General features: G+C 42.0%; 1 protein-coding gene across 1 annotated transcript; it reads right to left on the bottom strand.

Annotated features, from left to right (window-relative positions):
* Nucleotides 1-1,100: 1,100 nt before the first annotated feature.
* On the bottom strand, nt 1,101-10,175 carry LOC124152565 (YEATS domain-containing protein 4-like). The gene is made up of 9 exons (XM_048394518.1): nt 10,122-10,175; nt 9,757-9,889; nt 9,585-9,656; nt 7,365-7,484; nt 4,764-4,830; nt 3,835-3,929; nt 3,210-3,302; nt 2,667-2,754; nt 1,101-1,970 (listed from the first exon to the last, which is right to left on the bottom strand). Exons 2-9 carry the CDS (start codon nt 9,778-9,780, stop codon nt 1,783-1,785), a joined length of 747 nt encoding a protein of 248 aa, XP_048250475.1. The 5' UTR covers nt 9,781-9,889; nt 10,122-10,175; the 3' UTR covers nt 1,101-1,782.
* Nucleotides 10,176-13,170: the final 2,995 nt, after the last annotated feature.

Genomic DNA, 13,170 nt, shown 5'->3' on the forward strand with positions numbered 1-13,170 from the left:
CCTGACCACCCGATCCCGTGAGTCGCCTCTTACGACAGTGATCTTAACATTGCTTTAAATCAAGTCTTTGAATGGTACTAAGAAGTGATACATTCACTTGAGCCGATTAAGGAGTAAGTATATACTTTGAAACCGTTGTGTTCCTCATAATAAAGAAGTTATCATCCATAAATTCTATCCCTTATTGCTTTAAATGTTCTGTTAGTTATAACATGATTGCATGATGTGGGATGAGGTCCAATAAGTGCAAACTGAAGTAAGTGATTGAGTTGAACACCGCTTTTAACATTATTCCAGTCATATCACGGCGTGTCAGCTTAATGTGGGAGGAAAGTCCGAAGTGATGCATTGAGCACGGGTATGGTGCTGACAAACCTAGAAACATAATCAGGGCGAACCTGGATTTCGAACCCACAATCATAGGTTTCTGGCGTGCCCAGGGGATGCAACTCTGCACAGCGAATCACGGCCCCTTAGACGACTGGGCCATCCATGCCCTCTGCATACTGAAGAGTGAGTGAGTGAGTATGGTTTTACGCCGCTTTTAGCAATATTCCAACAATATCACGGCGGGGGACACCAGAAATGGGCTTAACACATTGTACCCATGTCGGAATCGAACCTGGGTCTTCAGCGTGACGAGCAAACGCTTAAACCACCAGGCTACCCGACCGCCCCGCAGACTGAAGAAATATACTACTAGTGTTGAAACCACTCATCAGCACAGCTGCTGAAGAAGGATAAGCATCGGGCGTCTTCAATGATGAACACAACATGTGGACATCCTCCACTGGACCAGGACAATGTTACACTTCAGGTTTAGGTACGGTCTTAACCCAAGTACCTGTGGCGCTCAAATTGGGACGGGAAAAAATCCAACAATAATTTCCGAAAATGTCACATATGCAAAACTACATAATAACAAGTCAACATATCATTTGCTGCAGGGGCCGAACAACAGTCTGTTTGTTGTTTAATGCTGCACTCAATAATATTCCAGCTATATGACGGCGGTCTGTAAATAATCGAATCTGGACCCGACAATCCAGTGATTGACATCATGAGCATCGATCCACGCAATTCGGATCGAGGAACCTGCATCAACCAAGTCAGCGAGCCTGACCACCCAATCCCGTTAGTCGCCTTTTACGACAAGCATAGTCGCCTTTTACAGCAAGTATGGGTTGCTGAAGACCTATTCTACACCGGATCTTCACGGGTCAATAACGGTCTCTGTGAACACTTACATACATCCTGGTATACTCGTAGAGACAAAGACAAAATATTCATGACCTGAGACGGGTCATCTACAGTGACGTTTCCCCTGTAGCAATGCTTTTGAAAGCATGGTGAAGAAACAAGCCTAACTAACTGAAACCTGCCCTGTCACCTGGGTTTGAATCAACACAAGCACTGCCAGCAATGTGAATGTCAGCATCAGTGCAGATGTACTAAAGTTGGTACAAGACTCAAAGGTGAACCATGTGGAATCTTTCCTAAGGACAGTATTCTTGAAATCACTTTAAACCTTTCGAATTACAAAGTTTCCATGGCTTTCAGATAACAAATCTTTTTTTCAAAAGTACAACCATGGCATCTTCAATTACATCACTATAAACCTCTGGTGTTTCCTTGTGTCTTTCAAAACACTTCCAAGAATCCTCATCCATGTCATAGAAACACCCTCAAGTTCACATTGTCCAGTCGGCCATACAGCAGCCACCTTCACAATGATGACGGGCTTCTGCTGATGATGCCATCCTCTTGGTGACCGGCCTCTTGTCATGTGGTCACCTCCATCTTGATGACCGGCTTCTCTTCATGGTCGTCCCTCTTTGTGATGTCATCCTTGAACTGCTGGATCAGCTCTTTGCTCTGTTTCAGTCTCTCGTTCAATTCAGAGATCTCGTACCGAATCTTGTTCTTAGCTGAAATAATGTTGGTCAGAGTTCTCTCCCTTTTCTCATCAACTGAAAACACATGTAATACATAACATTTCATCTTGTTTTCAAAACGTTGAATATAGAATGTTCATTTCACAAAATTTTACACCAACAAATATTTTACAATCATAAACATTTATCACAGTTTTCTCCTTCTGAGGTCTCAGCTTCAATACTTAGGTTTGTTTGTTTGTTGTTTACACCGCACTCAGCAATATTTCAGCTATATGATGGCGAACTGTAAATAATCGAGCCAGGACCAGACAATGCAGTGATTGATAGCATGATTCAGTACTTAGGAACAGACAAATGACAACCAAAGACCCACAACATAAGCTCACATTGATGATGTCAAGGTGAGCTAAATACATATTTTGACAGAATGTGCATCAAGGCTTTTTTTGCCCCTTGAAGATCTAGGGTAGAATAGGTCTTCAGCAACCCATGCTTGCCGTAAATGGCGACTATGCTTGTCGTAAGAGGCGACTAACGGGATCCGGTGGTCAGGCTCGCTGACTTGGTTGATGCATGTCATCGTATCCCAATTGCTTGGATCGATGCTCATGATGTCAATCACTTGATTGTTTGGTCTAGACTCGATTATTTACAGACCGCGGTCATGTGGCTGTAATATTGCCGAGTGCAGCATTATACAACAAACAAACAAAAAACAAGGAATATTTTAAAAAAATGTTGCCTCTATGACCAGTCCATCCTACTTACAGTCAGTTTCGTGCTTGTACGTCCCCACTGGCATCAGCCGCACGTTGCTCAGGAGCTGCTGCGTCATGGCTGTCGGATCATTGAACACCTGAAACATCATGATGTTAGAGTGTCCAACTCAGTTACGTGTGTTTAAATGCATAAAACTGCACATTGAGTGAGGTGGGAAACTGTGTTGAGTGAGTGAGTGAGTGAGTGAGTGAGTGAGTGAGTGAGTTGGGTTTAACGCCGCTTTTAACAGTATTCCAGTTATATCACGGCGTGTCAGCTTAATGTGGGAGGGAAGCCCGAGGTGATGCAGGTCTTAGACGTTCACCACTTCGGTGAAACACACGAGCACGGGTATGGTGCTGACAAACCTAGAAACATAATCGGGGCAAACCGGGATTCGAACCCACAATCCTAGGTTTCTGTGAAACCCAAGGGAGGCAACTCTGCACAGCAATCAGCGGGAACTGTGTTGAATGTTTCCTTTCAACCACTGCATGTCAGCTTATAACATTTGTTTGGTTTGTTGTTTAACGCCAGGTCTGTGTGTCTCACCAGCTCATCGTAGAACTCGGCCACCAGGGACTTCTTGCCAAGCATGATGTCAGTCTCACTCTGGAACAGCTTCAGCAGGTGGTACACTGTCACCTACAACACACGCACAGCTTCAGTAAATACACCCTCACCTACAACACACGCACAGCTTCAGTAAATACACCCTCACCTACAACACACGCACAGCTTCAGTAAATACACCCTCACCTACAACACATGCACAGCTGCATTAAATACACCCTCACCTACAACACACGCACAGCTGCAGTAAATACACCCTCACCTACAACACACGCACAGCTGCAGTAAATACACCCTCACCTACAACACATGCACAGCTGCAGTAAATACACCCTCATCAACAACACATGCACAGCTTCAGTAAATACACCCTCACCTACAACACGCGCACAGCTGAAGTAAATACACCCTCACCTACAACACACGCACAGCTGTAGTAAATAATACACCCTCACCTACAACACACGCACAGCTGCAGTAAATAATACACCCTCACCCACAACACATGCACAGCTTTAGTAAATAATACACCCTCACCTACAACACATCATGAAACATAATGGCATCAACTGGTTCTTAAAATATACTGTCCATCATTACTCACCGGCCTTTCGTTGGGGTCGTTGAAGTAGATCTTAATGACGACTTCAAACTCTCCCCACCCAGTCTCCGTCACTTCATAGGGTGGCTTCATCACCACTGGCAACAGAAAACATGGCACTTACAAAGAGTCCAGGACCCTTGCTGATCAGTGTTTGAATCCAGAACCACATAAATGTTTAACATATCTTTGGTTATGACAAGGAAGCCTTTGTGGTTGAATGAAGGCACCAGGTGATTCTTGTTTGTTTGTTTGTTAGTTGTTGTTGTTGTTGTTGTTGTTTAACGCCGCACTCAGCAATATTCCAGCCATGTGACCGCGGTCTGTAAATAATCAAGTCTGGACCAGACAATCCAGTGATGGACATCATGAGCATCGATCCACACAATTGGGTTCGATGACATGCATCAACCAAGTCATCGAGCATGACCAGCCGACCCCGTTAGTCGCCTCTTATGACAAGCATAGTCGCCTTTTACGGCAAGCATGGGTTGCTGCAAATCTTTTGTACCCCGAATATGCACGGGTCGGTTATGACAAGGAAGCCCTGGGGTTGAATGTGGGCAGCAGGTAAAGTTTGTTTGTTTGTTGTTTAACGCCGCACTCAGCAATATTGAAACTATGTGACAGCGGTCTGTAAATAATTAAGTCTGGACCAGACAATCCAGTGATTCACATCATGAGCATCGATCCACGCAATTTGGATCGAAGACATACATCAACCAGTGAGCCTGACCAGCCGATCCCGTGAGAAGCCTCTTACGACAAGCATAGTTGCCTTTTACAGCAAGCATGGGTTGCTGAAGACCAATTCTACCCTGGATCTTCACGGTTCGCACCAGGTGATGACATCTATGCACAGTGTCAATACCTACAGTGGGGTACTTACAGTGATTTTATGTCAGCTTCAAACACTGTCCCGATTTACTCACCTCTGTTTTGGTTGGGGTAACTCTCATGCAGCTTGAAGTGGACTTTCTTCACATAGACTGACATGTCCTGTGGAGGAAAGGGGAACAATGTCATGTTGATGACCACTCTGAAAGCATGGCACTGTGAAATGGACTATGCCTCATTATATACATCCTCATCAACCACACCCACTTCATTTATCACACCTGTGACTGAATGTTGGTTTATGCCACGGCTCAGCGGTATCATAAAACCCATCACAGTGACCTGTAAGAGAGGTGGTGAAATGGGGTTTAACGTCGCGTCCAAGATTAATACACGTATATAGCGACGTGCATGTACGTGTGTGTGTTTGTGTGGCTGCTTGTACTAGTCCGGACTGATGCCGATTTATAGTGCTAGCTCACTGAGATACCGTGCCGCAGTTTAACATGAATACCCTACTCAGACACAGTATACTGACTCCGAGCCGACCAGTCCTTGTTTTAGCACCTTAATGCCGAGCGCTAGACAGGGTAACAAGTACAATCTTGTAACGTCTTTTGGTATGACGCGTCCGGGGATTGGACCACGGACCTTCCGCTCTCCGGGCGGACGCTCAAGACGAACTAGAACTGGAACGCTGCACTAAGTAAAATTCCAGCCTTGTGACGGCTGTCTGTAAATAATCCAGACTGAACCAAACAATCCAGTGATTTACACCATTACATGCATCATTTGTTTTGTTTGTTTGTTTGTTGTTTAACGCCGCACTCAGCAATATTCCAGCTATATGACGGCGGCTGGTAAATATTCAAGTCTGGACCAGACAATCCAGTGATTAATACCATAAGCATCGATCCATACAATTGGGATGGATGACATGTATCAACCAAGTCAGCGAGCCTGACCACCCGATCCCGTTATTCGCCTCTTACGACCAACATAGTTGCCTGTTACGGCTAGCATGGGTTGCTGAAGACCTATTCTACCCCGGAAAACTAGATGCTGTTAGGGTGACCATGCTAAGCTGTGTTACACAAACTCAGCCAGGTCATTGCATTTGTAACCATTGTAACCAGTCAATCCATTTCCAATGACAAGCAAGGGTTATCAAGAATCTTCTGGTCCCTTGAGGTGAGGTGAGGTGAAATTGGGTTTAACGTTGCGTCCAAGATTATTGCACTTATATAGCGACGTGCATGCACGTGTATGTGTGTGTGTGGCTGCTTGTACTAGTCCGGACTGATGCCGATTTATAGTGCTAGCTCTGGTCCCTTGAAGATCCAGGGTAGAATAGGTCTTCAGCAACCCATGCTTGCCTAGTCCTGCACCATGACCGTGGAATATATTTATTTTATGAAAAAATAATAATCTAGAAATGCATACAAAAGCAAGTCTAGCCAGCTCAAGCTAGCTCTATTCCACAAATCTCTGAATTCTGAAATCAGCATAGGGAATTTTTTTATTTTTAGAGTCAAGAAGGATATTGTGTAATATAAGATTTCAGAGACTAAATGTTAGTCTAATGCTTGCCATAAGAGGCGACAAACAGGATCGGGTGGTCAGGCTTGCTGACTTGGTTGATGCATGTCATCTATCACAATTACGTGGATCGATGCTCACAATGTCAATCACTGGATTGTCAGGTCCAGACTATTATTTACAGACCGCCATCATATACTATAGCTGGAATATTGCTGAGTGCAGCGTTAAACAACAAATCACTATTGTGATAACTATTGATATTGAAAGAAACTATTGCGATAAATATTGAAAGTTTTCAGTGTATCATTTTAGATGGATTTTAGAGTTGAATTAAACCTTGGAACTGAACTTTCGTTTGAATGTGATAACCATAACAACAAATAAAAAGTAAAGTTTCAGATATGACTGATTTGTTTTTTCTTTACCCTAATTATCTAAGAAAAAGAAACTTCGACATTGCCATGTGCAAATTACTACCACTCATCATGATCATGATCATGATCAAAAGAAAATCAAATTTGAACAGCATTGCATGTATTTTATTGACATGGTAAATACAATCGAAATCATGGATATTCCTAACTGAAATCGATACTATTGATCAGAAACTGATTTAACATTCGATTTATTGACTTTAAGTACTTAGCAATAGTAATATATCGATATTTTGATTTATCATGACACCCCGACCAGACAGCACCAAGTGTTCAAAATAGCTACCTGTCCACTAGCCAAAAGCCAGTGACTCTTAAACTGGGCTAGTAACATTTTCGTAAAGCTGGCCGGATTGTCTTGTCAATACATATCTCTTTCTATGAATTATCAAGTCAATTGTTGTCAGTTTGTAGTCATTTTGTTTTCATTTCGTAGTTCATTGTTTTGGCCAGTAAAATATGATGAGGGCTTGCAACATTTTTTAACAAGTCAACATTTTTTGTTCACAAGTGAACTTTGCAAACTAATTGAAACACTAACTGCACCTCATTCTTGAGGGTTTAACAGATCAATGTTCACGAGAAGGGTCCTGCCACACACTTCAGTGAAACAACTTTCTTTCTCAGCTGGACCCCCGCAGATTCGTTTTGTTGAAAGGAAGCAGTAGATACATTGAAGAGTAATGCAGGATAAGTAAACAATTGATAAATACACTATACCTCATTCTTGTACGGTTTCACATACACAGTCCACTGGTGAGTGTGTCCATCCTCTTCCCGTTTCTTGCCAAAGTAGCGGGCGATGTTGCCATAGACGATCGGCTTGACCAGAGTTACGCCCTGCAGACAGAAATCCAGGACAGGCTATCAAACAACGGTACACAACAATTTCACAACATCATGTCTTGAGATTGACAATCAGAAGTGTACAAAACCCAGAAACTCAAGGGTCCCTTCCAAGGTTCTAATGTTCTAAAGACTTAATGAACTTGTTGTAGTTTGTTTGTTATTTAACGACACACTCAGCAATAATCCAGCTATATGCAGGGGTCTGTAAATAATCAAGTCTGGACCAGACAATCCAGTAATTAACATCATTAGCATCGATCCACGCAATTGGGACACGATGACATGCATCAACCAAGTTAGCAAACTTTAATATTTTTTACAGATTGCAGTCATTTAGCTGAAATATTGCCGAGTGCAGCGTTAAACATGTTAAACAACAAATAAACAAAACAATAAACAAGATAAAGAATGTCAGATCATCTGTCACTCTTTATCAAGTTTATTGTTTTGTTTAGATCAGCTGATGGGCTGCAATTTGTACAACATTCATTACACCAGCGTATTCTGCACTGTATATCATAAATGCATGCAATTTGAAAAAAGATGCCAAAGTGAACGTGTTCATTTTCTACCTCATTCCTGTGTTCCCGTTAATGACAAATGGTTAGATATGAACATCAAACGGTAACAGTGAGTGAGTTGGGTTTAACACCGCTTTTCACATTATTCCAGTTATATCACGGCGTGTCAGCTTAATGTGGGAGGAAAGCCCGAAGTGATGCATGTCTTAGACGTTTACCACTTCATGAGACCCACAGGCACAGGTATGGTGCTGACAAACCTAGAAACATAATCGGGGCGAATTGGGATTCGAACCCACAATCATAGGTTTCCAGCGTGCCCAAGGGACGCAATTCTGCACAGCGAATCGTGGCGCCTTAGACGACTGGGTCACCCATGCCCCCTCAAACGGTAACATGGCAGTTCACTTGGCACAGTTTCTACAGCGATAATTGGCTCAGGCTGCCAGGTGTGGTTCCCGCGGCACTCTGCGATCATTAGAGTTAGTTATGATCATGTTAGGGTTTGGGTAGGTTACCCCAAACTCTATACTCGGCCCTTGATATCCCAATCCCAATCAAGCACCCCTTTACGGAATTTTACCCATTTAAAATCCTTAGGATCAGTTGTAGGGCTGGGACGGTTAATTCAGGTCTGGGGGATCCTGAGTTGGACCCGGGTACCCACATGACTACCCGGACCTGTGGTTAGTCACGTGATATGCTGTAATCAGTGGTAATGACAGTAACCATAAAACTCAATGGTTACACAACAAGTATAGCAGATGTTCACATTTCTTTCTCACTGTGCAAATATACGTTCTGACTTTTATATGTTCGAGTAAGGATAAAGAGTCTATCTACTGCAGTGTATGCATGATCAGATCGTTTTATCCAAATAGGTTTTGCCAGGGTTGCAGTAAAACAATTCCCTTTCGGACATTTTGTACCCAACTCTTGATACCTATAGCGAGTATCCGGTTAGGGCCGGGTAATAGTGTGTCGAGTACCCAGGTAGTAAATTTGGACTTGTCCCAGCTCTAATCAGTTGTGAGGATCGAATTGAGAATATTACTTTAGTAAGGAGGGTTTTTTTTAATGAAAGTCCCTGCAAAGAATCATATTGTCTACAATGCTAAATGTTGGTGCAGGTTGTTGCACATGCTGTGTTCATTGTGTTACTTCAAGCAGAGACCATATAATATTGTATGGTCTCTGATCCAAGCAGTTTCATCAACATATCATAATAACCTACCAGTGTTAGAAATTGACATTAGTCCTCAAGTCCTTGCCAAACTGCCCCAAAATAGTAAAGGTATCATAAGGACTAGTAGAAATTTGCAATTTTTAACATGTTTAATGGGTTTGCTATACGTCATTATAAGGACTGGTTGACTGAAACTGTAGTTTCTACCGCTGCCTACCATATTATTTTCAACAAGTTCAAGCAAATGACATGTCCAAGTCATTTTTTCGACAATTCATTAACAAATTAAAATCAGGTCAACAGAAACTGGCGCTAATAACTGTAACTTGGAGGTCCTTATCACTGTAACGAAATTACGTGCATCTGTTCCAAGAAGCAACTCACCTTTATTCTGCCGCCAGAATCTGGTCCAAAGTCGGCCATAGCACTCTTCGATATGACACGGTAGTCAATACCCTAGGGACAGAATTGTAACGTCTATTTCCTAGCAATTATCAGCAAGGAATACAACAATGGTTGTCTGAAATCACACAACGTTCACTGTTTACCAACTTACACTCTCGGAAGTCCCGCGATACATTGGTAGAGTTACCTCCCTTAGATATCGGACGAATCAAATATTGTTCTCGGAGAAGATTCCGGAATGTGCTGTGTCGGTGCACTGAAGGGGTGACTGTTCGTTTATATAGCTTAAATATAAACCACAAATTACACATATATTATTACAATTGTGGAGTGTTTCAATAGTATCAACAACAAAATAACCAAAAGCAAACAAAACAAATCTTAAAAAAGGTCTAACACAAAATTAATACACTTGTGAAATAATATTTCTATATAAATATGATTTCAATAATAAATAAAAATGGTTTGTTATGATTATGGTAAGTAAATAAGAGAATATATAGCAACACTACAGACTCAACCAACGACTTCGCGTTCATCTGAAACACCTGTCAGAACAGGGACCACGTGACACGTCCCCGCGATTTTCACGTGCTGCACGTGATGCTATAAATAGAATTTTCACAGTTTTAACCATTACAACATTCTCTGTGTCAACACGGTATGTTCAGAAGAAGAATCTCCATTAGTGAACTTGTGACAGATATCGGAGACAAAAGGGGATATGACAACATAGATGGGAACTACTCAACCGCTCACAAACATTTAATTGAGGGCTAATCCTCTGAACATATATTAATCTGTCTGTGTGTGCGTGCGTGCGTGCGTCCTGACAAATTAAAAGATGATATTTGTAGGACTTTCGGGATTACATTTTTGTTCACATATGTACGAAATATTACCTAAACACACTGAACCGCAAAAGAAACGTCACCATGGATAGATATATGAGAAACCTTATTTGTCCAAACACTGTAAACATACTTTGAGACATATTAAAAAGATGAAACTTGGCAAAACTGATCATCAAGGTTGAAATTAAAGTGTCAAATGATCTTAAAGTGAAACACAACACTAGTCTCTGAGAAAATGGCATCACAAGTCAGTATCTCATGTGTCCGCCATGTACATTGATGACTGCCGTGCAACGTTGATACATGGAATGGATGAGGCGGTTGATGAAGGCCATAGGCACTTGAGCCCACACTGAGGAACGCCTGACGCAGGTCAGCTGCAGTTGTCATTCAGCCGTCTTTGAATCTCGTCCCACAGGTGCCCAATGGGATTTAAATCGGGACTGAGGGCAGGCCACTGCATGGTTCTGATGCCATTCTGCTGGAGGAAGTCTCTTGTTGCTCTCGCAGTGTGGGCGTTATCATACTGAAACTCGTGGTTGCGGCGACGTGCCAAATGAGGTATGGCGTGTGGTCTCAAGACTTGATCAATGTACTGAGCTGCTGTGACACCATTGCCTCTCCCAGGACCGATGTTCTGGAAGACCACAGGGCCGACCCTCTGTGCAAGACCAATTCCACCCCACACCATGATGCCACCCCACGAGTCTGGCTCAACGCAAGCATCCGAATAACGTTCCCCACGGCGTCGCCAGAATCTCTCTCTCTCTCTGCCATTTGCTGTTGAGATACAGTAACGGCTTTCGTCTTCTCCACTGCTGGTGGCGCCAATGCTGGTGCCGTGTTGCCCACTGAAGACTGTCCCGGCGATGACGAGGTGTCAGAATGGGTCCTCGATGTGGCCTGTGACAGTGGAGGTGTTTACCCGTCAATGGGCAATGGTAGACGCACGGTGTCCGCACTAATGTGTCGCTGGTGTGTCCTCATGGTCTGTCGAGCAGTTTCCGCAGCAGTAACAAAGCGATCTTGAAGATGCTGTCGCACAATTTGACGATCCTCACATCGGGTGGTGACCCTTGGTCTCCCTCTACGTGTGTAGCGACCAGAACTGGGATACGACCAGAACTGGGATAAACAGTCCACAAGTTTGCAAAACCCCATTTACTGCGGTAATGCTTTCGGTTAGCTCTAAAACGCATGGCGATATATGTGCGGAATATGATTTAGTTTATTGTTTTGTTTTGTTTTTTGTTTGTTTTTCTTTTGTTTGGTTGTTTTTTTGGGTTTTTTTGGGGGGGGGCGTACTTATTATGATCTTTTGTATATTTCCATGTTCCATTCCAAATAATAAATTGGAATCATCTTCAGTTATTATTATTATTATTTTGTACTTGACAAATAATCACACGCCTTTCTGTGCGGCAATTCACATTAATGCACAAATGTCACTGTGTCTGTACGATATTTCTTTTAACAAATTATGTTATAATTAGATCAATAATTGAAATCAAGGATGTGTTTCTACATCACATTGTGGTCACAGTAGTGTATAGAATGTAATGGAATCGGCCATATTACAAAAGTAAAAGCGGTAATTCGGGAGGTTTCTGAAATATTTCGGATTGTGGCCGTAGAATAAAAGAGCCTCGACACAATATGCATTCCATTTAGTTTTTGTTTTGTTTGTAACTGTAAACAATTTTCCGTATTCTGTTGTTTATGGCCCAATTTAACGTGCGTTCACACTGTGAATAGAAATGCAAAACATGTATCCTCATTAATTCATTTAATGGAACTGTGCTGAAGGGAATCCTTGTAATTCACACATGAGTAGATGTGAGAAATCATATTTATATAATTTCAAAACAATTATTTCACTTGCCTCTGTATAAAGACAAGCTCTTTCCACTTCTTTTAATTAGTTCGATGGGTTAATTGTATATGGTTTGCCAGAAGATTGAGGCGAAAATTACACAAGATGAAAGTGTTTTATAATTCTTTTTACAAAGTTACGGGGAAGTACACAGGTACATCGGGCATAAATTATACATTACTCAGAATGAAACGCGGGGTGTTGTATATCAGACATGTTATATACATCATTATAAATGAAAGACGCGGGGGAGTATGTATATCGGAAAAAATGTACATCACTCAGAACGATAGATAACGATAGAGGGTTTGTATCGGATGTGTTATACTATACATACTTCAGAATGCTGTAGATGCAGACCAATGTAAGCTTTGAAACATGCCAAGAAGTATCCAAGCTGGATATTGGCGATTGTTTCAGAATGGTATTCTACCCACATATACAAGTTAGTGGTAACCTAAATTACCTCCTTAACTTAACCCTATCGCATATACATGATGCAGGTAATGCAAGCTCAGAAGTGTGGTGTGCAAATTTATAATAAATGTATAAATATAAATGTATAACTAACAGATATAAGCGGTAAGACGGATATGACTGATCATGCATGCATGCACCAGTAAACCAGACCTAACAGAAAGGAGTACATAGTTACTCCATAGTGTTTTAGGAACCAGACAGCTTCAATTTGAAATAAAAGAAAGATATATTGAAGCAAGTCGAAATAATATATTTATATATCTAGCCTAAAATCACGATGATCCATGGACAGTGCATTGTGTATGTCTATGTTGGGCATTGCTTAAAACATACCCACCGCTTCGCTTGTCATGTGAGG

The sequence above is a fragment of the Haliotis rufescens genome, unplaced genomic scaffold (assembly GCF_023055435.1).
Source record: "Haliotis rufescens isolate VD_foot unplaced genomic scaffold, xgHalRufe1.0.p SCAF_13, whole genome shotgun sequence".
NCBI lineage: Eukaryota > Metazoa > Mollusca > Gastropoda > Lepetellida > Haliotidae > Haliotis > Haliotis rufescens.

Coding starts and splice junctions, on each gene's coding strand:
- LOC124152565 (XM_048394518.1), bottom strand. CDS start 9,780: ATGTATCGCGGGACTTCCGAGAGT. Junction 3,930..4,763: donor TTACCCCAACCAAAACAGAG/GTGAGTAAATCG, acceptor TTCTGTTGCCAG/TGGTGATGAAGCCACCCTAT. Junction 1,971..2,666: donor GTACAAGCACGAAACTGACT/GTAAGTAGGATG, acceptor ATGTGTTTTCAG/TTGATGAGAAAAGGGAGAGA.